The sequence below is a fragment of the Thamnophis sirtalis genome, unplaced genomic scaffold (assembly GCF_051295495.1).
Source record: "Thamnophis sirtalis isolate CommonGarterSnake01/CBP01778 unplaced genomic scaffold, rThaSir2_p1.2 scaffold_3, whole genome shotgun sequence".
Classification (NCBI taxonomy): domain Eukaryota; kingdom Metazoa; phylum Chordata; class Lepidosauria; order Squamata; family Natricidae; genus Thamnophis; species Thamnophis sirtalis.
The window spans coordinates 168,196,630-168,223,334 of NW_028261383.1; the positions used below are offsets into that span (position 1 = coordinate 168,196,630).

Sequence of the window (26,705 nt, forward strand, 5' to 3'; positions counted from 1 at the left end):
AGTGCAGTACTGCAGCCACTTCAGCTGATTGTTAGCTTCAGTTCGGCGGTTCAAATCTCACCGGCTCAGGGTTGACTCAGCCTTCCATCCTTCCCAGGTGGGTAAAACGAGGACCCGGATTGTTGTTGGGGGCAATATGCTGACTCTGTAAACCGCTTAGAGAGGGCTGAAAGCCCTATGAAGCGGTATATAAGTCTAACTGCTATTGCTATTGCTAACTTTAAAATACGTAAAGCCACACTGAAAGGAGTCTTGCTGTCTCTTGCTGCTTTATTCGGTCGCCTTTCCCCTCCGCTTTCCAGGACGTAATTTGGCTTCCCGGAGATTCCAAAGGATGCGCGGGAGTGCCGGGATGCCCAACCTAACCTTCTTCCAAGAGGCCCGCGGCTATTCCAGGGTTTCCTCCCAAACGCTGGGGGTTTGGTTTGGTTTGGTTTACATGAAACCCCAGCGCTGCTCTTTACCCCAGTTAACCTGTGCAGAGGGCCAAAAGGTGATGTAGCGCAATCAAGGAACGAGGCCGGTAGACCGTGGGAAAGTTCCAGTTCCCAAGCGGCGTCCGATCGGAATAAGCCTTAGCGGATGGGGACAGTGGCGGAGCGGGTGGCAGAGCTCCGTACCCAGCCTGAAGGGGGCGAAGGGCTGGGACGCCCATAGGGGAAGGGCGATCGGAGCGGAGACAAGCGAGCGAGCGACGCCTCCGCTAAGCTGTTCTGCCCAGGAGGCTGGGCGGAGCCGCCGACAGAAGAGGAGGAGGAGCTGCTGGTGCTGCTGCTATTACTTCGCAAGCCGGAAAATCTCGTTCTTGCCTGCAAGGGGCCGAAGATCCACGCGGATTGCATCGGCATCCAGACGCTGGAGGGAATCATGAGGCGACTGGGGTGTTTGGGAGATGAGTACGTGGGCAGCGGGGAGGGTTCAGCCAGCAACCAGGGAGGAATGGGTGGAAGGGTGCGGGGTAAAGGAGAAGGGAGGCCTTGCGCGAGGGCCCGGAGGGGCTGAGCTGCCGGCGAGATCCGCGGGCCGGTTGCAGGGTCTCGGGGCTTCTGTGCCACGGCTGAGCGAAAGGCCAGGAGCCAGCCTCCCTCTCTCTCTCTCTTTCTCTCGGGGGCTCAACTATGACGACGCGTTCGTGCCGTTCGCTTGGCAACAATATGGAAGTGGTTTGCCATTCGCGATGTTTGTCCGATCTGTTCCAGTCCGGAGCCGGTCTCTGCTGGTTTTCCCGGTGGTATCCAACCCGAGGAGTAACCTCCGGGACGATGCCGCTTAAGTTGTTCGTTTATTGATGTGGTTTGTGGGGAGGGGGGATGAGGAGGATTAAGAAGCACGAGGCCAATTTGCTCCGGCTAGTTGAGCAGAACTCAGTTCGGGGATTGTTGCCCTTCTGGACACGTCCGGATGTTAACAAGAGAGAAAAGAGGCAAGGTTCAACCTCCATAGGTGATGTGAGAAGCTGCTTCCCTGTTTGTGCTGGCTGGGGAGATTCTGGGAGTTGAAGGCCACAGGACTTAAAAGTCGCCAAGATTGAGAAAGAAACAATGCCTTAAGGGAAAGGGAAAGAAGAAAAAAGATAAAGAAGGGGGAGGGAGAGCAAGCTCTCAGAAGTAGAAGAAGGGTGCTCCTTGTCATAAAAGTCCATATTCATACCTGTGAAGGGGAAGATACATAAATGAGACTTTATTTCCCAAGGGAATCACCCAGACCCTTGTTTTGGGTTAAATTAGTAGCTCTAAGTTGCTCAAATACCTCTAAAAGGAGAATTGAATTTGGCCAGGTGAGTGAATAAGGTTAAGGAAGGTGGTGGAGGGAGAAAGAGTTTCCTTGCTTTGGTCCTGGAAAGTCCAAAGGGTGAAACAGGGAAGTGCTGCAGAGTTAAGTGAGGTTCAACTCGAACTTGATACACAGGGCAAAGCTTAGGACTATCCCTCCCCTGTGAGCTAAATTGACACTATTTCGTGGAGGTCTTGGTTAAAACATGAGCCTTGCAGTTCTGTGTAGATTTTAGTAACCCCCTGGAAGTTGACACCGTTACTTTAGGCAATTAAAAATGGTTTTTGCCAGCACACAGGCAAAAGGAAGAAAAAAAGGACATTCTGCCTTGCCCTGCTCAGGAATTTTTTTTTTACAGAGTTCTGCTTCCACAGTTAGCTATTAAGTTTCATGGCACTAGAGAAGACTACAGTTTTGCATAAGCCTCTGAAAAGTATCCAGCAGTTACAGTATACACTATCTTTAATGAAAAGTATAGCTACAGATGTCCTGGGGCAAGAAAATTCAAAGGCCTTCTGCTATATTGCCTTGAAGGAGCTGCCTCAACTGTCCATAAGATGGCAAAGCAATTTAACTTGCAGGTTTGATGAGACAATTAAAAAAAAAAAGTATTCAAGATGAATGTAGTTGTAGTTCAACTTTTAATGGTTTGGTGTTACATGAAGTGGCCAGCAGCCTAAAACCATAAAAATCATACAAGATGGTTTGTTTGATTTCTGTTGTCTGCATCAGTGGTGGGATTCAGCCAGTTCGCATCTATTCGGGAGAACCGGTTGGTAACTTTCTAAGCAGTTCAGAGAACCGATTGTTGGAAGAAATCTTATTTTATTTTTTCCCCACTTTACAGGGCTAATCCTGTAAGGAAGGCAGGAAGGAAACATTCTGGTGTTGTTTCTAGCCTAATCTTTATTGACCTGCTTACAGAAACTGCCTCTCCAGTTAACCCTTATTACCATTGTAACAGCTAAGGCGAAGCGCCCATTGACTTGAGTGACCTTGAGTTGGCCACGCCCACCCAGTCACATGACCACCGAGCCCCACCTACCCAGATGGTCATTAGGGCAGAGAACCGGTTGTTAAATTATTTGAATCCCACCACTGGTCTGTATGTTATGAAGGTTATATTTTTATATGTGTGCTTATTAGTGTAGAACTCAATGGACATTTGTCCTGAGTGTTGGGGGTCATGCAGGAGTTTTATCTTCCTTGGGTTGATTCTGACTGCCATTTCTGATCTCTGTAGTTTGAAGGGTACATGTGACTAACCCACCTCAGACTCCCTCACCCATTCTGCTACCTCAGGAGCCTAATAGCATTGGATTTCCACTGGTTCTGGACACTCTCAAGGGGCCATGAGACTAGCAGGTGAGCTCTGGATGGGAGAGAAAAGTGACAGCCAAAGGCAGCCCTTCAGACAGGAAAATAATAGCTTTTAGCCACTGACATCCAGTAGCCCTTTAGAGCATTTATGCTTCTGGGATATGTTGGGGAAAATTGTAGCCACTACTGGATGACACTGTAGTGTAGCAGTTGGATTCAGTCTTCCTCCAGGGTTTCTTTTTTCGGCTTTGCTTTGACCTGACTCCATTTTTCCTAATTGTTTCAGGTCCTCTCCGTGTTGTCGTGATTGTCTTGACAGCAGGGCTGACCTGGATCCTTGTCAGCGTCTTGTTGGGGACCCAAAGCGGTTTCTCTCGCCTGCAGCAATTCCTCCTCAACAGTAAGAATAAGGACACTAAGGGGAAGGATGGAGGGGTGCTAGGACATAGAACAAGTCTTCCCTTACAGCAGTGACCATCTTTCCCGTGCATGCTGACTGCTTTGCTATTAGCTAGGGATATGCAGTGCTTCAAATCCAAAGCAGAAAAAGGCGGGCTTGCATATTTCAGCAGTTGGAAAACTTCAAAAAGCTTCTCCTCCTGGCTGTGGGTGTGGGAGGGTGTCATTCACAGATTGGAGTGATAAAGTCTCAGGAAATTGCACAATTTAGGTAAGGCATTGTTGACAAGATGAGGTAAGATGTCTTGCAGTAGAGAGGCATGTTCTTCGTACTTCGTTTTTTCCTGCTTTGGATCTGAAGTGCTGCATTTCCTTATTCTCCTGGCCTTCATTACGTCCAACAGAATTTTCGGTTCCACCACAAAACCGCGGACGACAAAATCGCGCTCGCCGAAAGCGCGTACGTGACGTCATCACAGCGCGACGAAAACATCACGCTGTGATCGATAAATGTAAAAATAAAGCGAAAACCTTACCCTAACCCCCCCAAACCTAAACCTAACCCTAAACCTAACCCTTAACCTAACCCTAAACCTAACCCTTAACCTAACCCTTAACCTAACGCTAAACGTAACCCTAACGCTCTAAACCTAACCCTAACCCTAACCCTTACCTTTATGTGAATCGGCTTGCTTTAATTTTATTTTTATTTCAATTTAATTTTATTTTTTTCGTCGCGCTGTGATGACGTCAAATGCGCGCTTTCGTCGAGCGCGCTTTTGTGGACCGCGGTTTTGACGGGTCACGGAATTTTCATCAAAATACTTAGAAGGATAAAAGAACTTTTAGATAGTCCTTTTCTGATTTAAGTGCCCTCCAGGCATCTGGGCTTCAGCTTCCAGCCAGAATGATCATTGCTGAAAATTTTGAGAATTGACATCCACATATATAGAAGTTGCCTAATTTGGGAAATATCTCTACACGGTCGTTAGATATGAAAGCTAAATGAAATCTTTGTATTTGAAAATATAACTCCCAAGTATTAGAAACAGATAACAAAGAAGGCCGGTCACCTTCATTGGATTGTCAAGACACTTGAAGAAATCCATGAAGAAAGCCATAAACTGTTGTGATGATTGTATGATGAATTATAGACAAAGTTCATTGGCAGTTTGGGCCTCTTTTTATATTATACAGTGTCCTGGACTAGCCTTGCACCTGCAAATAAGTGAAACTAAAGCTGTGTTAAGGTGCAGCTATACCCTATGTGCCAGTTTGACCTGAAATTAGAACAGAAATTTGGATCAAAGCGGAGAGAATTCAAAGACCCCAGCAGAGATATTTCATAATCTACTGAGCACAATTTATTATGTGGTCAGACTTAATTATCCTAAACTTTTAATTTTCCTTTAGTGACTAACTCCAAAAATTACGTCTGAATGCCCACTTCCACTTTTTATTCCAGTGCATTTTAATTGTTCCCTGACTTCACCTGGTCTATGTGATGCATGCATTTATTTTGCTCAAGGGCTTATTGCATTTATTTTTGCAACAATTTCATAAACCAGGCTCAATAGAAAAAAAGAGAGAGTGTAAAAAAATTGAGTGAGACTGAATAATGATTCAGAATGTGGAACCTTGGAGCGGTTTAGCAAACGTAACGACACCTAATGCTTTAAGTTTAAGCCATAATTTCAGATCAGTCAGAGGAGGCAAGTCTTCCTTAGCTTGAATATCCTTTTCAAGCTTCATCAGAAACAAATCTTTTAAAAGTAACCCTGTGGCTCATTCTGCGCTGAAGTATTGAAGAATGAAGGAATCTTTGATACTGGTTCCTGGGTGCCTCTATGTCAGTGTTGACAAACCTTACACGTGTGTGTGCATGTGTGCATGGGCCAGAAACCAGAAGAGCAGCCACCCGGTGCGCATGTATGCACCAGAAACCAGAACAGCAGCCACTCAGTTCGCACATACCAGAGGTGGGTTTCTACCAGTTCACACCAGTTCAGGTGAACCGCTAGTGGTAATTTGGCCTTGATCACTTATAAACCCCTTCATGGTATTGGACCTGGGTACTTGAGAGACCGCCTGCTGCCAATTACCTCCAATAGACCGATTAGATCCCACAGATTAGGCCTCCTCCGAATTCCATCCACTGGCCAATGCCGACTGGTGACCACCCAGAGGAGAGCCTTCTCTGTGGCTGCTCCGGCCCTCTGGAACGAGCTCCCCATGGAGATTCGAACCCTCACCACCCTCCAGGCCTTCCGCAAAGCCCTTAAAACCTGGCTGTTCCGACAGGCCTGGGGCTAATGAGCTTTTGTCCCCCCTCGAATGGTATGGTTGTTATGTGCTTTTAAATTGTGTATTGTTCTGTTCGTCTTTTTTATTCTTTATTTGTACCCCCCCCCCTTGACTTGGGTTGTGAGCCGCCCTGAGTCCCCTTCGGGGAAAAGGGCAGCATAGAAATATAATAAATTCAATTCAATTCAATCACAGAACTGGCAGCGACCCAGGCTGGCCACACCCCCAAACTGGTTCCCCAGTGGCCGCTGCCATTGCTGGCATGTTTTTTAGTAGTTTTCACATTCTTCGCGCATGCACAGAACAATTTACAGTGACCTGTGTGCAAAGCGTGCACGAAGCGAACCGGTACCAACGCCGGTAGGAACCTACCCCTGGCACATGCGCACCAGGCGGCCGCTCTTCCGATTTCCAGCGCTCCTAAGCGCGTGAAGACCAGCTGGTCAGTGCACTGGAACCCAGAAGAGCAACGGGTGACAGCTCGCATGCCCGGAGAGATGGCTCTGCGGCTATAGGTTCGCCAACACGGCTCTGTATCTTTGAGGAAATGAGTCAGGACATTAATTACAGTTTTCAAACAGATCATGAATCGCATCTGTTTAAACCAGACTAAACCTTTTAGCCCAGAGTGATAACTCTACACTTAATATCTTGCTGATGCTACTGTTTCTTTGCTTCCTTGCAGGTCCAGAGAACACTCCCGCTACAGGTAAGATGATTTGGCTACATTTCTGCACCGTTCCTACCAGCCTCCCCCAACCTGGTGCCCTCCCCGTTTGTTCCTAGTTAGCTGGAGTAACAGTTTGCAAGCAATACATGTGTAGAAAAGGCTTCTCTAACCAGGTGGCCCTGAAATACTTAATATTGACTTCCATCATCCCTAACTATCTTATTGCTGGTGAACAGTTGAAATAAATGCCAAGATAGTCCATTGCAAGTATCTTTGGTTTACGACCAAATAGATCCTGGAATTGCGGCTGTTAAGTGAGATACCCATCTAATCGCTTTGCTCAATGATGACAATCCTGGCTCTCCCGTTAAAGTGATTAAGTGGACAGAGCAAAAGAACTCCCCTCTGTATGCAAAAGAGAAATCCAGTGGCTTGATTGAGGAAAAATAAAATAAAAAGAACCCCTCCAGTCTGCCGCAGGAACCCCCCGTCCCCCCAGTGCATGAGGGTGGCAGCAATTCCGGTATTCTTTGCCGGCTTTTCCATTGATCTTTTTGGGAAAGATGGCACAGAAGATTCCAAATGGGGATCACGTGATCGTGGGGTGTTGGCAACAAGCTATAAGTGTGAATTAGTAACTTCAAGAACGAGTCGTAAGAAGCTTTTTAAAAAGTTCATCATAACTCTCAACAGTTATAAGTCAACACAATTGTGTTTTCACCATGCTGCTTGCCATGGCTAAGAGAAACAACAAAAATGATTAACAATTGTTCACAGTTAACAGAAAATTAAAGAAATGAAAGAGTTCTGGAAGTCAACAAGTCATTTTGCCCAGACACCCTCACTAGCTGAGGAGTATATGATTTGGCTCATACAAGGAAGAGTAAGTTAGTAAAAAAGCAGACAGAAGTTATACAGTGTAAGGCTGGACACAAGACAAGCTTGCATTGGTAACTCTGCTTTCTTTGGGAAACCAGACTGGCAATAATCCTTATCAGCTCTCTGGTAACGAATTTCAGGGTTTTTTTGCTGCAGTGTAACTGCTGAATCTCTAATCTGATCACAGGTACCACATTATAGGATAGGGGGAAATGACACATTTCCCCCTAACCCAGTGAGAAGTGAATTTTCCATAGCCTGAGTGTGAGATAAAGAGATTACATGTGAAGCATGTTTCTATTTGCTGCACATAGAATGTGATGGTCTGGTTCCCAAAATTCTCAGTTAACGTGACCTCCGCCCCCCCCCCCCAAATAAAAAAAATAGCTAAGGAATTCTGAGAGGGAAGGCAGGTAGAGGAAGGCTGGTGTTAGACATTGCAAGGACCGGTGGGAAGCCAAGGTCCCATGCCATTGTCTGTCTTGTCTGTCCTGGCTTTGTGTCTCTCTTGCTATCCCTGGAATCCTGACTCTTTATCCATCATTGTCAGATTTGGACAAGATCAGAGTGGTCTCGGCAAAGAATTTTGCAGGCAGCCGCAATAGTCATCGCAGTGAGTTGAGAGGAGTTGAAGAGGAATTGGGGATGCAGGATAGCGTAATGGGCTTCCATGTAGTACTTTTTATAATGTTGGTCTTCCTTGTCTTGCCTTTTGCCCTTATTTCCCAGAAGGGCCCTTGCTCAGGTAGGAAAGATGTCTTTCCTGTTTCTTTTAATTCTTGAATATCGGAGGCTTTGGGTGTTTTTTCCTGTTTTGTAAGGTGATTTTGGCTGGGTGGTGGAGTAGAATTTCCCTCTCCTCGGTAGGTCCTCAACATTCTCCAACTGCCCTGGCACCAGCTCTTCTTAAGCTGGTTTGAAAACTGTCCTTCAAGTCCTTGGGGCACAGAAGGTTGAGCGTAGTACCCTGGTGCTTGTGCTAAGTCATCACAGTTAGAAGGGGAAGCATTGGTATGATCCTTGGAGTAAGGGCAATAAGAAAAAATGTTAGTCCATGCTAATCTTAATAGTAGCCGAGGTGGCGCAGTGGTTAAATGCAGCACTGCAGGCTACTTCAGCTGACTGCAGTTCTGCAGTTCGGCTGTTCAAATCTCACCGGCTCAGGGTTGACTCAGCCTTCCATCCTTCCGAGGTGGGTAAAATGAGGACCCGGATTGTTGTTGGGGGCAATATGCTGACTCTGTAAACCGCTTAGAGAGGGCCGAAAGCCCTATGAAGCGGTATATAAGTCTAACTGCTATTGCTATTGCTAATCTGGAAGTATATGCAAGATAGTTTCCCACTCCAGTATACTTCTGACCAGGGACTTGAAAATCTCACCTTTGCTATCTTTTCAGAACCAAGGCCAAAGAAATACAAGTGTGGCCTCCCTCAGCCCTGTCCAGAGCATTCGTTTGCCTTCCGGATGACAAGCGGTGCAGCCAATGTTATTGGGCCCAAGATCTGCCTTGAAGATAAAATGTGAGCCAGGCAAAGTCTTGACAGTTGGATACACTTTTGCAAGTCCATGGGACTGACTGTACTAGACCCCTGGATGGTCTCCTTTAAAGGGTCTCACGTGCCTTTTATTTCTTTCAGGCTAATGAGCAGCATGAAGGATAATGTAGGGAGAGGTCTGAACGTTGCCCTGGTGAATGGTAAGATAGACTTAAGGGAATGCGTATGCTAAAGTTGCATGATTTTATAATGCTAGACAGCCACTAAAGGGGCTCCAGTCATGGAGGCTCTGAAGCTCTGCTTCAAAAGATGCTCACCTCTTTTCTCCAATCAGTGACATGCAGTCAGGGGAGGCAGAGCCCCACCACTGTCATCATGAAAAGAAAAAAAAATGTAAAAGGAAAAAGGCAAGAGCTGAGGTCAGGCTGAGCTAGTTGCTGCCAGAGTCACCATGGATGACTCTGCTTAGTGCTTAACTGTTTAAAAAAGCCTCTAAAAAAAGTGAATGCTCAGGCATTCTCTCCTCTCCCCCCGGCATGCACCCCACTGACTAAAGCACTTCCTTTCGCCCGCCTGAGCTCTGCTGCGGGCGAAAGAAAGCGCTTTAATCAGTGGGGTACCGGGGAAGAGGACTGCCTCCCCAGCCATAAACTTCACCGCACGTCACTGTCTCCAATATATCTAGTATTGGATTCAGAATCCATAATATTAGACACCGTGATTTGGTTCCTAACTATTTGTTTGGCTAAGGCCTTCATTTGGCTGCACGATGTCATAGTGGGTGGGATGCAGGGGTGGGTTTCTCGCCCCATTCCAACCGGTTTGGTTGGAACGGGGCCGGCGTCGTCCTCGTGCACGCGCACAGTGCACGCATGCGTACTAGCGTCTGTGCGATGCTCCAGCTGCTCCTGGAGGATCGCGCAGGCGCTGTATGCGTCCTGCGCATGCGTGGAAGCGCAGAACTCGTCAAAACCGGGTAAGAAACACGGGCGGGCGGGTGGACCCTTCGGCGTTCCCGGAAGTTACTTACTTCCAGGTTCGCCGACCAACCGGTTCGCGGGGACTGCCGCGAACCGCCTGAAACCCACCCCTGGTGGGATGTTGGAATAATGAAGACGGGGAGAGATACAAAACTTACATTCTAAAAAGCAGAACAAACAAAATGGAACACTTAAAAATACCTTAAGATGGAAATGAAGAGCACTAGTAGATGTCAACCATATGATAAAAGGATGATAGGGACGATGTGCCAATTGCCCACTCAACAGGCTGGAGAGTAATGTAAATGTGGCCACTAACCCTGCTCTGCTTTGCTTTCAGGTGTGAATGGAGACTTGATTGACGCTAAGTCTTTTGACATGTGGGCAGGAGGTGAGTATGGTAATAGAAAGGATTTGGTATTAATACATAGGATATAGAGAGATTGGAAGCAGGGGTCCCCAACTCCCGGTCCATGGACCAGCACCAGGTGTGGCATGCCAGAAACTAGGCCGTGCAAAGAAGCGGAGCCCCATCTGCAGGATGCAGGCAGTATACAAAACCACAGAAAAACTTCTCTCCAAAGAACCAGTCCCTGGGGCCCAGTGGTGGGTTTCAAAAATTGTTCGAACCTACTCTGTGGGTGTGGCTTCCTTTGTGGGAGTGGCTTGCCGCCCATGTGACCGGATGGGAGTGGCTTGCCGCCCATGTGACCGGATATGAAGATGCCGACGACACTTGTCAGAACCACCTTAAATTACCTCACACGCAGCACTGGCATGCATAAGAATAGGATGTAAACTTGTTTTTTTTAAAGGCATCTTTGGTTTGCGTTAAAACAACTTCAACACACGCAATGTTCCGATTGCACCACAAACGCAGTAGTCATCCTTACCTTTCACAGAGGCACTGAGTTTTATAAATATGAGCATGATAGTGTAGAATAATCATATCCAAGGACCAGTGGTGGGTTTCAAAAAAGTTTGGAACCTCTTCTGTAGGTGTGGCCTGCTTTCCGGGTCCACTGGTGGAACCTCTTCTAACCGGTTCGGTAGATTTGACGAACCGGTTCTACCGAATAGGTGCGAACTGGTAGGAACCCACCTCTGCTGGTGCCCCAAAAGGTTGGGGGTCCAATGGTCTGGAGAGAAGCTGAGGCAGTTCTCTGAAAAAAAATGAAAGGATGCTGTAGATACAGTATATAAGGAAAGCTGAGCTAAGCTTTCCTACCTTCCTCACTCTAACTCTTCTCATCTCCAGATGTGAACGAGCTGCTAAAATTCATCCGGTCATTGCATGAAGGGACATTGGTATTTGTTGCCTCTTACGATGATCCTGCCACAAAGTGAGTGTTGAATGATGTTCAGCTCAAAAATGCACGGATTCATGTGATCAAATTTATATTGACATATAAGAAACATTCGTATGTGCACTGTAGCATTCTCCCACTCAGGATTCTGAGCAGCCAATACTGGGACGTTACCCTGTTTCCCTGAAAATAAGACCTCCCCGGATAATAAGACCAATCGAGCTTTTGAGCACATGCACTAAAATAAGCCCTCCCTGAAAATATTGCAACACAGCAGCAGCCACGAGGTGACCAGGCTCGCTGCCTCCTGCACCTCAAAAATAATAAGACCTCCCCGAAAATAAGGCCAAGCACTTTAGTTTAGTTTTTTTTTTTAGTTTTATTAAACATTTATAGGCCGCCCTTTTCCCTGAGGGGACTCAGGGCGGCTTACAATAATAGGGGAGGGGAGTGCAGGACAAAACACAAAAAGAAAATGTGAGTAAAAATAATTAGCGGTAAAAACACAACATTCATTCAACATTCGGGAGGGGCGAGAGTAAAGTCTTATCCCCAGGCCTGACGGGATAGCCAGATCTTGAGAGCTGTGCGGAAGGCCTGGACGGTGGTGAGGGTGCGGATCTCCACGGGGAGATTGTTCCATAGCGTCGGAGCTGCAACTGAGAAGGCTCTCCTCCGCGTAGTCGCCAGTCGGCACTGACTGGCGGATGGAATTCGGAGGAGGCCTACTCTATGCGATCTGATGGGACGGAGGGAGGTAATTGGCAGAAGGCGGTCTCTCAAATAGCCAGATCCACTACCATGGAGCGCTTTGTGAGTGGTAAGTAGGACCTTGAAGTGCACCCGGAGATCAACAGGTAGCCAGCGCAGCTCACGGAGGATCGGTGTTGTGTGGGCGAACTGTGGTGCGCCCACAATCACTCGCGCGGCCGCGTTCTGGACTAGCTGAAGTCGCCGGATGCTCTTCAAGGGCAGCCCTTATTTCGGGAATCAAAAGAAAATAAGGCCCTGTCTTATTTTTGGGGAAACACAGTATGTAATGTGAAAGTAACATGTATCCAATGTGGCTAACAGCGATTGAGATCCTAAACATACATTAAAGCTTTTTAAGTTGGCTTTAACTTAACCACATCCTTTACATGCAGTTTGAATAGTTAACAACACAATAAGGATTTCCTTTTGCTTGTTTACATAAATGTTTACATCAACTGGCTCTTGTAGACAAGCAGTCAGAAGTCATGTGAAATTAAAAGTTTTACAAGTGTATATGTCACCCCTTTAATATAAAAGTCCACAGGCATTTTAAAAAAAATGTTACATAGCATATGCATATACCACCCAGAGCCTGTAAAGGAGATGGGCAGTTAAGATAAATAGCAAAATCATGAGACAAAAGTTCCATTGATTGGGAATGGTTCCTGTATGTACATAGATTGATGTTTGATGAAAATGCTGGTGGGCAGATATGTTTGAATCAAATCAGGAAGGAAGATACAAGGCTCATAAATGTTGGGCTTTGTTATCATTTGCTTAAAGGGGGACAGCTTTTGTCATTTCAGGGTTGCAGAAGTTGCTCCCTAAAGTTACGGGTTATGTGTCCAAAAGTGGGCAAAGCTAAAAGTCAAAGTTGGCCTGAAATCGGAAGGGATGTTTTAAGGAAATTGGCATAGCAGTTTAGGACATCCATTTTGCCCCTTAAAATCTCCCCCCTGGGGCTGCTCCGGGCCATGAAAGGGGTGCTGATGCATGCAGCCCAAAGGTCCAATATCTAATACCCCAATTTAAGAGCAAAAGTCGGGCTGCCAGATCTGACCAAGAACAGTTTTGTGCTTTTAAGAATTGCCCAGAAGATGAAACTGGAGCCGCTTCTCCCATTGATGGAATGGGATGATGATGATGATGATGATGATGATGATGATGATGATGATGATGATGATGATGGAATTGATGAAATTCAACATAGGTGGAAAAGGAATCCTGATTGTAATTCTTCACCTTGGCAGCCTTTTGACATCACATGGATCTTTCTCTAGAAGAGGAAGAGGCAGCTGTTTTTCCATCTTCCAAAAGTTGTGCTCCTGCCTTTTGTCAAATCGACAGTCTAGAAGGGCTATTTCTCATTCGCGGAGACCTGTTTCCTTAGAAATAAATCTCTTCAAGCTTGAGATTGGAATCTCCCCCACAAAGCATATAAAATAGTCACTTGGAACAATATGGAGGAAATCTATTGCTCCTTGAAAGAGAAACATGTACTTCTGTCAATCGCCCAAATTGGAAACACTGAGAATATTTCCAGTTATTATAGATGATATATATGCTGGGGAAACTATTCCAAATCTTGTCCCAAAGGTGTTTTTTTTTTTCAAAAGGCAACTGGACTTTCTGGTTTTTCTTTGAAGACATTTTGCTTCTCGTTCAAGAAGCTTCTTCAGCTCTTCAGAAGAAAAAATCCAGAAAGTCCAGTTGCCTCATGAAAAAGCACCTTTGGGGCAATCATGACCTGGATGGCTGAGAAGCTCCATATTCCAAATGTTTTTTTTTTAAGCCATTGCTTTTGATTTAAATAAGAAGGTTAGTGGGAGTAAATAGTAGAAAGTGAAAAGGAAGTTGCTTTAATCCAGTGTTTCCCAACCTTGGCAACTTGAAGATGTCTGGACTTCAACTCCCAGAATTCCCCAGCCAGCATTCGCTGGCTGGGGAATTCTGAGAGTTGAAGTCCGGACATCTTCAAGTTGCCAAAGGTTGGGAAACACTGCTTAATCCACCCAAAAAGTACAAGAAGGAAGAGGAGATCAGATGGAGTAAAAGAAATGAACCGTAGAGAGGTTTTTCCACAATCGTCTCCTCTGCTTCACTCCAGAATGAATGAGGAGGCCCGTAAAATCTTCGCAGAACTGGGCAGCAAATTTGCTCGGGAACTGGCCTTTCGAGACAGCTGGGTGTTTGTTGGAGCCAAAGGAGTGCAAGACAAGAGTCCCTTTGAGCAGGTATTTGGTTCAGGACACCTTGGAAGGTCCCCAGAATCAATTGAAACAATCTCTGAAAAAGAGGCCAGTCCTCATGAAGGCCTCCTTACCTTTGCTCTTTTTTTTGCAGCATATGAAAAACAGCAGGAGCTCCAACAAGTATGAGGGCTGGCCCGAAGCCCTTGAGATGGAGGGATGCATTCCGCAGCGAACCACCGAAGCCCTGTGAGGGTCCGTTTTCTTCAAACCTTCCAGTGAATTTTCTCATGGGGATAGGAGAAGAAATCTCCAGTCTTCCACTTAACTGTTGTCTACTTTTATTGTGGCAGCTGCCTTTTTCCCCTTCTCCACAGTGGCCTGTTTGGCGGTGCCTTAATAAGGCCAACCAGTTGCCCTTTTCAGAAAAGTTTTCTTGCCCTGGACTTTGGGGAAGACAGAACTTGTAAACCACACCTTATTCCCTTCTCTAGTGCCTTACATTTTTTCCCAGGTGAAGGGACTCATCCTTCTTTGCCCTCTTCCCCCCCCCCTATAAATTTGCAGAGCCAATTGAGTTCCTCTACTGAGAACCAGTCTGGGTTTTTTATTTGTGATCATTTAAAGCAGGAGGAAGAACTCTTGGGCAGGGGGAGTAAAGTGGGAGACACCATGAAGGTCCCCTCGTTTCTTTTAACTCCACAACATGCTTCTATCATGCCTTCTTTACATGTTTGCACCTTTCTTTGACCCACGCACATCTCAGTCATACGTGCATTCTTTGCATGTGTAGAATCCTTGCGCCGCTCAGCTGAAAAGCATGGATGTCAAAGGAAGAGTTCCCGTATTCGTGAGGTTCTGTCAAAGGAACCACTCTGAATCAGAGTTTTGTCTCTTTTAGCACCACTGCTGTTCCAAAGCCCCGCCCCCCTTAGTTTGCTAAACTTGAGAAACGCCCAGTTGCTGCTTTACGTAGAGCGATGTTGGTGCCTCAGTTTGGGAGGGGGCGGGGTGAGGACGGAGCCTTTCATTCATCCTTTTGCCCATGTTCACTTTTTTTTTTTTTAAATATAGAGTGTAGTGAAGGGAATTCAAGCTGAAAGTTTCCATTTGACCAATCCTTGTTGCTGAACAGCTTCTTCAATAAATACTGCGTAAAACAACTGAGGTTTGTTATTTGAAATGGTTGCTGCCCGCCCTCTCCCCCCCCCAAAAAAAACCCCACCTGGTTCATCCCATGGGAATCTATAATTGAAGACAATAGCAATAGCAATAGCAGTAGAGTTATATACCGCTTCATAGGCCTTTCAGGCCTCTCTAAGCGGTTTACAGAGAGTCAGCATATTGCCCCCAACAATCTGGGTCCTCATTTTACCCACCTCGGAAGGATGGAAGGCTGAGTCAACCCTGAGCCGGTGAGATTTGAACCGCTGACCTGCTGATCTAGCAGTAGCCTGCAGTGCTGCATTTAACCACTGCGCCACCTTGGCTCAATGTGTATGCACTTGTTGAATTTTTCTATTGCAGCTTTATCATCTACTACTGCCAGCATTTTGTCCATTGCCAGTTGACCTATCTATGCACCAATTCATGCACTGGCAGAGTTTTCTCCTCTATGATGTACCATGTGAGCTTTGATGCTCTATTTTCAGATTTATTTATTTATTTATTTATTTATTTATTTATTTATTTATTTATTAATTTATTTATTATATTTCTATGCCGCCCTTTTCCCCGGAGGGGACTCAGGGCGGCTTACAATCCAAGTCAAGGGGGGGGGTGTACAAATAAGGGAAAGAAAAAAAGCACGAAACAAAACAGTACCACAATTTAAAAGCACACAGCAATCATACCATTCGAGAGGGGACAAAAGCTCTTTAGCCCCAGGCCTGTCGGAACAGCCAGGTTTTAAGGGCTTTGCGGAAGGCCTGGAGGGTGGTGAGGGTTCGAATCTCCACGGGGAGCTCGTTCCAGAGGGCCGGAGCAGCCACAGAGAAGGCCCTCCTCCGGGTGGTCGCCAATCGGCATTGGCCAGTGGATGGAATTCGGAGGAGGCCTAATCTGTGGGATCTAATCGATCTATTGGAGGTAATTGGCAGCAGGCGGTCTCTCAAGTTCCCAATTCTACTTCTACCTCTTTCTCATCTCCTTTCCTTACAATGCGGGGGAGGGGGGGGGGGGGGGGGGGGGAGAATCATATGAGCATTGCCTGATTACAATACTTGGAAGGCAAGAGAAAAGACAATTTAGCTAGAGTGTATCAACCAAAAATTTAAAAAGCACCTGCATTTTATTTTACTTTTTATGATCATCGCTCGTCACTGATCTCGTCTCCCACCCTGATGTGTCTGATTGATTTTAATTACATGGCCAGACATCTACAGAAGTGACTTTAGGTGGCTTACAAATGTTTAGAGGATAAGAGGGGGAAAAGACCAAATAAACGATACAGCAACACAACATTGAAAACCGAATAAATCAACCAACCACAGGGCTTTACATTCAAGTCCTTTCAATTCTGGATGGGATCATCCAATATTGTGGCTCAATGCACAAGGGAGAGGTCTGGCTTTCAGCATGTTACAGAAAGCCAGTAAGTTTGGGCCATCAGGCCTTTAGAGGGAACCTTGTACCATAAGGTAGGCACTGCAAGAGAGAAGGCACACCTGCCTTCTAGATCCCACAAGTTACATGTCCCAGGTAAAAAAGAGAAGCATGCTACTCTGCTGGATATCATGGAATGAGCGAAGCTAATTGAAGATAAGCAGTGCCACAAATAACCCTATGCTAAGAAGGAATGTATAATTAAAGTATTACACAATTGGCATCTTGAATTACTCTCACAAGCCTATAGGGAGCCAGTACAGCTTGCAAGGTAGTGGTGCTATCTGGGCACACCATGGTGCACCCACAAATACTCTTGCCTACCATCTGCTCTTCCAGCAAGTGTTGAGAATCCAACAGGATCCTCAAATTGTGCACCAGTGTTGTCTATGGGAGTGCAATCCCATCCAGAACCAATAGTGGAGAGTCTCCTCCAGTATTGGGGAAATTCCCCAAACCCACAGCTGAGACAATTTAGTCTGTTAATTAAGGCACCAGACAACAAACTCGGACTGAATTCTAGTCCTGCAATTGGTCATGAAACCAGCTAGGTGGCTTTGGGCCAAGTCTCTCTCAACCCTAGGAATAAGGCAACAACAAACCACTTCAGAAAAATTGCGTAGAAATTTGAAAGTAGTAGTTTGGGCAGGAATCAAGACTATCTTGAAGGCACTGCCTCTTCCTCATTCTTGCTTTTGTTAATCTGAAGTCTGTTTTTCTCACAGCTTCCAGGTAATTTGACAGCAACATCTGGTTTGGCCTGGGGTATAGATTTATAACTAGGTATCATCAGGACAGCTGGACTGTTGATGGATGGCCTCATCCAGCTTCATGTACTTTAGATATTAAATAGGATCAAATAAAATGAAAGCAGAGGTCTCGGATCTATTCCCCTCCATCAACACTGACTTGAACTGATTCTGGAAGAAGGAAGAGAACCATTGAAACACCATACATCTCACTCCTACTTCAAAGTCAATAGAGAAGGCTTGATTAATGGTATTAAAAGTTGGTGGGAAGTTATGTTGTATGTTTATTATACTTGTATGCCGCCCTATTCCCGAGGGACTCAGGGCGGCTAACAAACAAGTGGGGAAGGGGGAGATACAAAAAACAAACAAGACAAAAACAAGATACAAAAAACAGATTAAAAGCTACACAACAATCACAACAATTCAAGTGAGGCTGGGAACTCATCAGCCCCAGGCCTGCCGGAACAGCCAGGTCTTGACGGCTTTGCGGAAAGCCTGAAGGGTGGTGAGGGTCTGAATCTCCACCAGGAGATCGTTCCAGAGGGCCGGAGCAGCCACAGAGAAGGCCCTCCCCCGGGGGTTTGCCAGTCGGCACTGGCTGGCAGATGGAATTCAGAGGAGGCCTAATCTGTGGGATCTAATTGGTCGTAGGGAGGTAATTGTCAGGAGGCGGTCTCTCAAGCACCCAGGTCCGATACCATGTAGGGCTTTAAAAGTAATGACTAGCACCTTGAAGCGCGTCCGGAGTCCAACAGGCAGCCAGTGCAGCTCGCGGAGGATAGGTGTAACGTGGGTGTACCGAGGTGCACCCACAATCGCTCGCGCAGCTGCATTCTGGATAAGCTGAAGTCTCCGAATGCTCTTCAAGGGCTGCCCCATGTAGAGCGCATTACAGTAGGTAGGGTTAAGATGGATGCAGTAGCCCACCCAAATCCTGTCAAAGATAATCTACAAGTGTGATCAGCGCTATTTCAGCACCAGCATCTGAAACCACACTGAAAGATCCACCTAATCTGATTTCTCCAAGGTCCTCTGTAAATCAAAGATCATCTCAATAGTTTTTCTTAAAAGGAAATATTTGAGAACAAGCAAAAATTGCTGAGTACTATTGGATCTAGGGATGCTTCTTGAAGAAGAGATAGACCACTTCCATCTTTCGGAGCCAAAGGAAGCATGCTCTTTTCCCTAACCACGCATTTACCAGCTGGATCCAACCACATATTTTTCCTTTTATGAAGGCCTTAATCAACAAAGAGTGGCAAGGATCTAATACACAGTTGTGCTCACAGAACTAAAAATTTTGTCTACTTTCTCATTTTTTTCCAGAAGGAAACGCGCTAGAGATTAGTCAATTTCTACATAAATGGAGTCTTAACAGAGTGAATCAAAGCAATTTTATCTGTCAGGCGCTTAATCTTCACAGTACTCCTGCAGCTGTTTCTCCAGCCTCCTCCTTCCCTGGAAGAGACTGGATTACTTTAAACAAAGGTAGCTGACAGAAAAATGGTGATGTTTTGCCGCTCTTATTGCCATAAGGTAATTCTGAAGAAAGGCTCCTCTTACCAATACTCAAAATCGTATTTATTCTTCCAGCAATGGAGTTAGGGTTCTCTTTTGCTGCTTCATCTGAAATTCCCCAGAAAACCATAACGATTGTCTGGAATCGATGGGCAGCAACAGTTTAAACAGGTGTGATTTAATCCAAGGCCATGCCCTTCCTTCCACTTGGAGGCCTAAATCAAACAATGCATCAGGAAGAGCCCCAAGTTCCTCTTAAACCAAACAGGGTCCATCAACCTGGGCTAGGCTGATCAAACAGATACACCCTCCTTGCAGTAAGAAATGGTTAGGGAACCCCAGGGCCAGGGGTGAAATGCTACCAGTTCGGACCGGTTCGCCCAAACCAGTAATAAAAAAGCTACTGGTTCGCTTGAACCAGTAGTAAAAAAAATGAAACTGGTTTGGGCGAACCGGTTTTTCCAACGAGCAGCTGTGACGTGTGGTTTATATTAGCAGGATTTCTTGCTTTCTAGCTAATCTAAATCGTGTGGCACAGTGGATTCCCCCCCCCCATGTTGTTTGCTTACATTTGCAGGCATCCGTTTTGATGCTCTGCGCATGCGCGGGAGTTCCTGCGCATGCGAGCGAAGCAAATTGTACTAAATTTTGCACTCACATTGCTACCGAACTAGTAGTAGATGTCACCCCTGCCCAGGACTAATAGTGAGTGGCTTCTCAGTGGCAAGGAGCTGATGGCAAGGATCACTCTACACATACACACACACACACACACACACACACACACACACTCATAGACAACATGCAAGTAATCCAGCCTTTCTTGACCCAGTGCCGTCCAGATGTACAGGGACTGCAGTTTCTGGGAAATCTCAATGAGCATAGCTGAGAGGAGGATTTGAAGTTCAAATAGCCGACCAGCTGCTGTTTTGTAGTATCTTTCAAAAATATTGTCACTAGCAATTGATATCTTCCAGGAGAAATTAAAAGGTGATGAAAGATGATTTCAGGGAGGAAATTTGTCTGAGCCTTAGATGCTGATTTTATATTGTTTTTCCCTCCCCTTCAAAATATATAGCCAATCTAAGCATGCTATCAAAAACATGATTTATTACTGTTGGCATGTATGGCATAGCATATAGAATAACACTATTAAATCATTGAGCTTGCAACTTGTTAATATCCTTTATTAGTAGCTATCTGGAGATTAAATCAAATTTCTTATTAAAGAAAGGATGGAAGTGGAGTCAGTCTAAATTAAATAGGGAAGAGAGCCAAGTAATTTAAAATGCCTTTTGCCTGTCTTTTACTGATCTACTCTTCCACCAAATATATGAAATTTATTGTATGGTTTTTGGTGACCATGGTGGTGATGTAGCTGGGCTTTGAAAAGATAAATAAATTAAAAGATTTCTTGAATTACCAGAAAATTTATTATATTTTTGTTACTTAACATATGAGTGGGTAAAGTATGCCTGGTCTCTTTTGTAGAAACTGTTCTTTCCATGATTGCTCTTGAAATTTAATACCAAAATATCATGTTACATTGCCTAAACCTTTGGAATTGTTTGTATTCAATGTAATTCAAAATGTTTTTTTTCATGGCTGGGAAAATATATTTTTTTAAATATTAGCCCTATCTTCTTTTTCAGACATGATGCCATCGAAAGACTAAATGCTACCCTCCCCCCCAGAAATTCTCCATCTTTGAACCAGGGCCAATCTTATTTTAATGCTTGTCAAAATAATCCATTCCATCATCATCTGCATCTCGTGCAAAATAAATTATTCAGGGCATGAGAAAGCTGGCGAGGTCAAGGCACTGCAGGGAACCCTGCTGACATCTGAAGAGCATGCTTAACCAATGGGGTCGTTGCATTCTCTTTGGTGGAAAGGGTGTGCTTCCCAACTTGATAAGGACTGGAATGCTGTTATAACTTCAACTTTTAGTACTAGAGGTTTTTGGCATTTCTATCTCTCTGCTGTATACAGTATTTACTTTGATCTTTGAATTAACATATGTTCATTGGTGTCATTTCACACACACCCTCCTTCCTGAGTTATTGCTTCTGTGTTCTAACAATTCCCTGAAACTCTTTTCACTCCCTTTCTGAGATTTTTGTCTTTCGTGGTTTTGTTTCCTCTTCTTTTCTTGGTTTGTTAATCCTTAAAATTCTTTCTAAAGGGCACTGGACCATTGTCCAGCCATTTTAAACCTTCCTCTCATTTCCTCAATTTTCTGGGGTTTTTTTTTTTGCCACTCTCCCATATAAACTTGTCCCCATTGCCATCCATAGCTGCTGCCCCTAAATTGTGGAATCAGAAAATGTTGTATTCCCTGACTGTTTTTCCTGAGTTCTAATCCCAGTTCAAAAAAAAAAAAATCCTAAATCAATTTATTTAATGGGTATGAATGAATTCATAATCCTAGCACAGCGAAATATAATAATTCAGTCAATCTGAGGATAAAAGACCCTTAAAGCTGCAATAAAATTGCAGGATGACCTCTGTAATTCCCCCCCCCCCCCCATCATCGCTTAATCCTTTTGGGATAGAGAAGTGTGTTCCTCTTTCTTCCAATCGGGTGACAGTACATTTCTGATCTAGCCAATCAACTAACCACTTTATTTAATGCTTCCTGGAGCAAAATGTACCATTAATTCCTATTTCGGGAAGAAGTGGCTATCAGCTCTCTCCAATCAGATCGCTATTATTCCCTCATGGTCTTTCCCACTCCGACAATAAATACTGCCTGCTCGGAGATATGAAATGCGGTTTTTTCCCCCTTTAATCCCATCCGTTACAAGGCAAGCGATTAGCATTCTTCCCACACTGAAACCGAAGCAGATGTAATGTTTTGGTTTCCCTCCCCCTTGATTTAAAAAAAAACTACAATTCCCAGAATGCCCTGAAGTCATGGGGAGGGGGGGGTTTCGCGCCTACCATGAATTCGCATTCTTGTGTGGGCGTGGTTATGATTGTGGCGCACCACCCGGTGGGCGGGGGCGGGCATGGAAAGACGGAGCGGACGAAAGCAAACAAATCAAGCGGGTGAGTTGAGGTTGGTGCCGGTGAGCGAATGCTGGGGACGAAGCCCGGCGAAGGTAAACTGCCGAGCGATTCTGCTCTCCGGGGCTGCTAATGCGGGAGGGCGGGGGAGGGGGGGGCTTAGACGTACTTGGGGCAGAGATGGGGGTCTAAACAATAAAGCTGGGATGTAGCGGATCCGATCCGCTTTGCGGAAGCTGCTTTGCTAGTGAGAATTGCGTAGGCGATGTGTGTCTGTGACTGTGTGTGTGTATGTGGGGGGGGGGGTGGTTGGGTGTTTGGGGGGGGGGGAGATTGAGAGCCGAAATGCTCCCTTCTCCCCCAATGAAAGGAGGTGCGCAGTCTTTTGCGTTGATCCTGATGCGGGAAAGAGTATAAAGAGGACGGTCTGATGTCCCTCTTACCTTACTAATAAACCAGAGGGATAAGTTTTTTTTTGGGGGGGGGGCATCAGCTTCTTTCCCAACAGGTTGTTTGCAGCTTTAAAGTGACTCAGCTGAATTGAGGAGCGGGGCGGGGGAGGTGAAAATAAGGGGAGTGGGACTCACCTGCCCTGAATCCTCCGATTCACGGGTCTCGATTTCTCTCACCCCTTCTGCTAACACGCTGGAGATAGTTCCAGCGTGGTATTTCCCCTCCTCCTCCCCCCCCCCCCCCACTTTCCGCTAGGAAGAATTTTTGGCAGAGAGGGCTGCCTCTGGAAATCTGTTTTGCCTGGGCAAAGCTGTAAAAAGAGGCAAGTGTTTGCTAATATCCAGGGGGGGGGGTCAGGTCAAAGAAAACTGCAAGAAAGACAAGATTTAGAACCGAGAAGGGTTTGCCCACAAGCTTCCATTTACCTGAAACCATCCTAAGGAGACACATGATGGGTAAAGCAACGGTGGCTTTGGAATTACCCTGACATCTGCTCAAGGTATTTAGGAGAACACAGAGCCATGGCTATGCCAAGGATTTTTCTCGCCTCGGGCAAAATAACATTTTTGTCAGAATAACATTTTCCCATCCTATTATTTGCAGACTGAGACTCGTAGAACTGTAGAACATTTAATAGCTTCAACTCCCACTATGTTCCCCCGTAACAGAATTTGGTGCTAAGGCATTTAGTGGGGCTTTAAACTGTACAGGATGAGAATGACAGGGCCTGGTAGAGATTTGGATCAGTTGGCATAATTGTCTCATCTTTATAATTACAGATATCGTGATTCTAGTTATTGGATTTGTTCTTTCTGATTCAGGGCTTTTTAAGACATTGCCAAGGCCTTCTGTTGGGGATTTCTGCCCCTAGCTCAAAGATATTTCCACTACTTGCCCCTGCAAAGTTGGAAATACTGGTTCCACCACAAAACCGCGGTAGACTAAAGCGCGGTCGACGAAAGCGCGTACGTGATGTCATCACAGCGCGACGAAAACAGCACGCTGTGAGCGGTAAACTTAAAATTAACGCGTAAATCTAAACCTAACCCCCCCAAACCTAACCCTAAGCCTAACCCTTAACCTAACCCTAAACCTAACCCTTAACCTAACGCTGAACCTAACGCTAACCCTTAACCTAAACCTAACCCTAACGCTTAACGTAACCCTAAACCTAACCCTAACCCTTAACCTAATCCTAAACCTAACCCTTACCTTTATGTGAATCGGCTTGCTTTAAAAGCGCTTTTTAAAGCGCCCTTTTTTCTCCGCGGTCGTATTTGTCGTGCTGCTGATGACGTCAGGTATGCGCTTTAATCGGGCGCGCTTTAGTGGACCGCGGTTTTTGACGGGTCACGGGAAATACTTTTGTTGTGTCTTAAGGAAACATAACTTTGGAAAAAGTTGGGAATTGTAAGCATTAAGACGGTGACTTTCTAACAGAAATGCAATTTGTGAAACTTCACAAATTGGGGTTTTTGCTGATTAGATAGGTTTGTTATAGAAATGGCTAGTATATATTATCATATAAAAGGAAAAAGTTGAGGTTTATGTAATTACTTTATTCTACTGCACCAAAAGGATTTGGAAATCAATGCTTATCTTTTTGTTTTCCCTTTTCTCCTATGCTTTTTTTTCTTTCCCCCTTTCCTCCCTTGCTTTCATTTTTCTTTGTATTTCTGTCTTTTATATTTTGATAAATTAATAGAACGTTAAGAGGTGAGAAATGCAGTTTGTATTATGTCAGCCTCAGCTGCAGCCCCAAAATGCTGTGCCTGGATGAAGTGATTTAGCCTTTACTTCGGTATCTCTTTGATCACTAGCCCACTGCCTTGACTTCATTGTACAAATTATTGTGTGCCCTGTCGTCCTTACTTCTCATCCCCTTTCTCTGATTAGGTGGAAGGCCTTCATAGAGAGGCATCAGCAGAGCCTATGGATCTGAGGCTAAGAGCATGATCCCCACTGAAGGAACACAATGATCATGATGGTGGAACAAGGCGAGATCTAATGGAGATCTAATGAGTCCACAGCATGCCTTCGTCAAGCTTCGGCACCATGTCTGGGACACACATTCTCTTCCTCTTCTTCCTCTTCCTCAAACTTTTTGTAACTGGCTGGACCCAGGGAGCAACAGTCAGTGACCCTTATCTGAATGTTGGGGACGGAACAGTTTTGGAATTCAATTTCCCTGAGCATAGCCAGGGTGTTTTGTTGGTCACTTGCCACTATCCGGGATCAGATGCCTGGCTAAATGCATCTTCGCTGGAGCCTAACGTGGTAGTCATAGAGAACGTCAGTGCCTCCTGGGGAGGGAGCTTCACTGTCAGATTCCAGTCTGGCTTGGCTGGCCTGGCCCCATTGCAACTGAGATTGTTGGAACAGAATCGCCTCATCGAGGAACGAGCCGATTTCCGGATTCGGGTGGACACTTCTGATCTGGAGCCAAGTGTAAAGATGAGCCTGGGTCACTTCTCAGAGAACCCAATCCTCTTTGCCCTCCTGCCTCTTATCTTCCTCAATAAATGTGCATTTGGCTGCAAGGTGGAGGTGGACGCTCTCCGAAGCCTGGTTCACCAGCCTCATCCTATCATGCTGGGCATCTTAGGCCAATTTGTTGTCATGCCCCTTTATGGCTACCTCATGTCCTTGGCCTTCTCTTTGCCCAAGGCACTGGCTTTGGGGCTAGTGATTTCTTGCTCCTCCCCTGGTGGTGGCGGTGGCTATCTCTACAGCCTTCTACTGGGTGGAGATGTCACTGTGGCCATCTCCATGACTCTCCTATCCACCATAGCAGCCACTGGGCTCATGCCCCTCTCCTCCAGCTTCTACGGATGGCTGTTGGGGGCACACGAGACTCTGCATGTGCCCTTCCTGAAGATCTTCGTCACTCTCCTCTTCATCGCAGTGCCCATCTCTAGCGGCATGCTGGTCAAGTGTAAGCTGCCTCGCGTCTCCCGCCTCCTTCTCCTCCTCATCAAACCTTTTAGCTTCACCCTCATCATTGGAGGCCCTCTTCATGGCTTACCATATGGGAGCATTTATCCTAACCAGCGTGAGGCCCCCCATCATCCTGGCTGGTGTTACTGTGCCCATCTTTGGCTTGCTGGTGGGCTACCTGCTGGCCTGGTGCTTAGGACTGCCAGGGCCACAGCGTCGGACGGTCAGTATTGAGGTCGGGGTGCAGAATAGCCTGTTGGCCTTGGCCGTGCTGCAACTCTCCTTCCAAAGGGCCCAAGCTGACTTTGCTTCCCAAGCTCCCTTTATTGTGGCCCTGAGCAGCACGTCTGAGATGTTGCTGCTTGTCATGGGGAACTTGGCCTACAACAAACTCTGCTCAACTGGCTCTTAAGACCCCTGGGAAAGTGGAGGCAGATAACCAAAGATTTGAACTCCGGGTGTGGCCTGATCAGAGATGGATACCAAAAGCCTTAGGAGCTGGATGTGAGGCATTCCCTTGGTGGCTAACCAAGTCCTCAGCCTGAAACCCATGATGGGTTGCTCAGATACCAAGGGGCTCTTTGCAGTGGCATATCCCACAAGGTGGGGTTGAGGTTGGGTGGGGGAAACCTGGGCTTTTCTGTTCTTTTAAATTCAACTTCTTTTTCTATATAGCAAGAGGTATCTCTGGAGCTTAGCATTCGAGTTGCACAGACCGAGGGGGTATAACGGGGTTGAATCTGTCCTATTTCGCCTCACCCACTCAGCGGGATACAGGGTTTGAATAAAACACAACTGAAGATCATCTATTCTGTCTGTCTTTTTCAAAACCGAAATAATTTCACTGCTTCAGGGGATGAAGATGCAGAGCTTAGCAGGGTAATGCTCAAAGCAGGGGAAGGAGGAGATTTTTTTTTTTTTTACACCTAATAACTTGTACACTTAATCACGCAATGATTAAGCAGCTGCCTTGAGAGCATGCCTGGAGGGGGGATTAAAATGTAACAAAGACAAATGCTCAAGATTGGAGTTGCATGTTAAGTTTCCTTTGGAGAATAGAAAATCATAGGAAGAAATATTTGACCCATGTATATTAATATGTGTAAATACCGTACATAGCCTTGCGTTAGTTTAACATGGTGTTTCCTCAGCCTTGGCAGTTTGAAGATGGATGGACTTCAACTCTCAGAATTCCCCAACTTGAAGTCACCTATCTTCAAGTGGCCACGGTTGAGAAACACTGGTTTAACAATTTAGAACGTTTTTCTTGCCTGAGCGCAGGCCATAATGGATGTGCTAATCTTTGAAGAGTTACAAAGCCTGTCTTTGATTATGCTGCAAACAGCTGGGTTTCTTCTGTC

General features: G+C 45.7%; 2 protein-coding genes across 2 annotated transcripts; both read left to right on the top strand.

Moving 5' to 3' along the window:
- The first annotated feature begins 750 nt into the window (after nt 1–750).
- Nucleotides 751–15,234, top strand: FAM3A (FAM3 metabolism regulating signaling molecule A). The gene is made up of 10 exons (XM_087710843.1): nt 751–896; nt 3,017–3,138; nt 3,380–3,493; nt 6,482–6,505; nt 8,743–8,866; nt 8,984–9,042; nt 10,163–10,213; nt 11,081–11,165; nt 13,990–14,116; nt 14,226–15,234. The coding sequence occupies exons 2-10, from the start codon at nt 3,126–3,128 to the stop codon at nt 14,322–14,324; spliced, it is 696 nt and encodes a 231-aa protein (XP_087566969.1). The 5' UTR covers nt 751–896; nt 3,017–3,125; the 3' UTR covers nt 14,325–15,234.
- A 6,683-nt stretch (nt 15,235–21,917) lies between these two features.
- SLC10A3 (solute carrier family 10 member 3) lies at nt 21,918–26,149 on the top strand. The gene is given in 3 exon segments (XM_087710844.1): nt 21,918–21,996; nt 24,304–25,416; nt 25,418–26,149. Coding segments are annotated over 2 exon segments (1,317 nt in total). The 5' UTR covers nt 21,918–21,996; nt 24,304–24,438; the 3' UTR covers nt 25,757–26,149.
- The last annotated feature ends 556 nt before the right edge of the window (nt 26,150–26,705 follow it).

Coding starts and splice junctions, on each gene's coding strand:
- FAM3A (XM_087710843.1), top strand. Junction 3,494..6,481: donor GCAGCAATTCCTCCTCAACA/GTAAGAATAAGG, acceptor GCTTCCTTGCAG/GTCCAGAGAACACTCCCGCT. Junction 10,214..11,080: donor TTTTGACATGTGGGCAGGAG/GTGAGTATGGTA, acceptor TCTCATCTCCAG/ATGTGAACGAGCTGCTAAAA.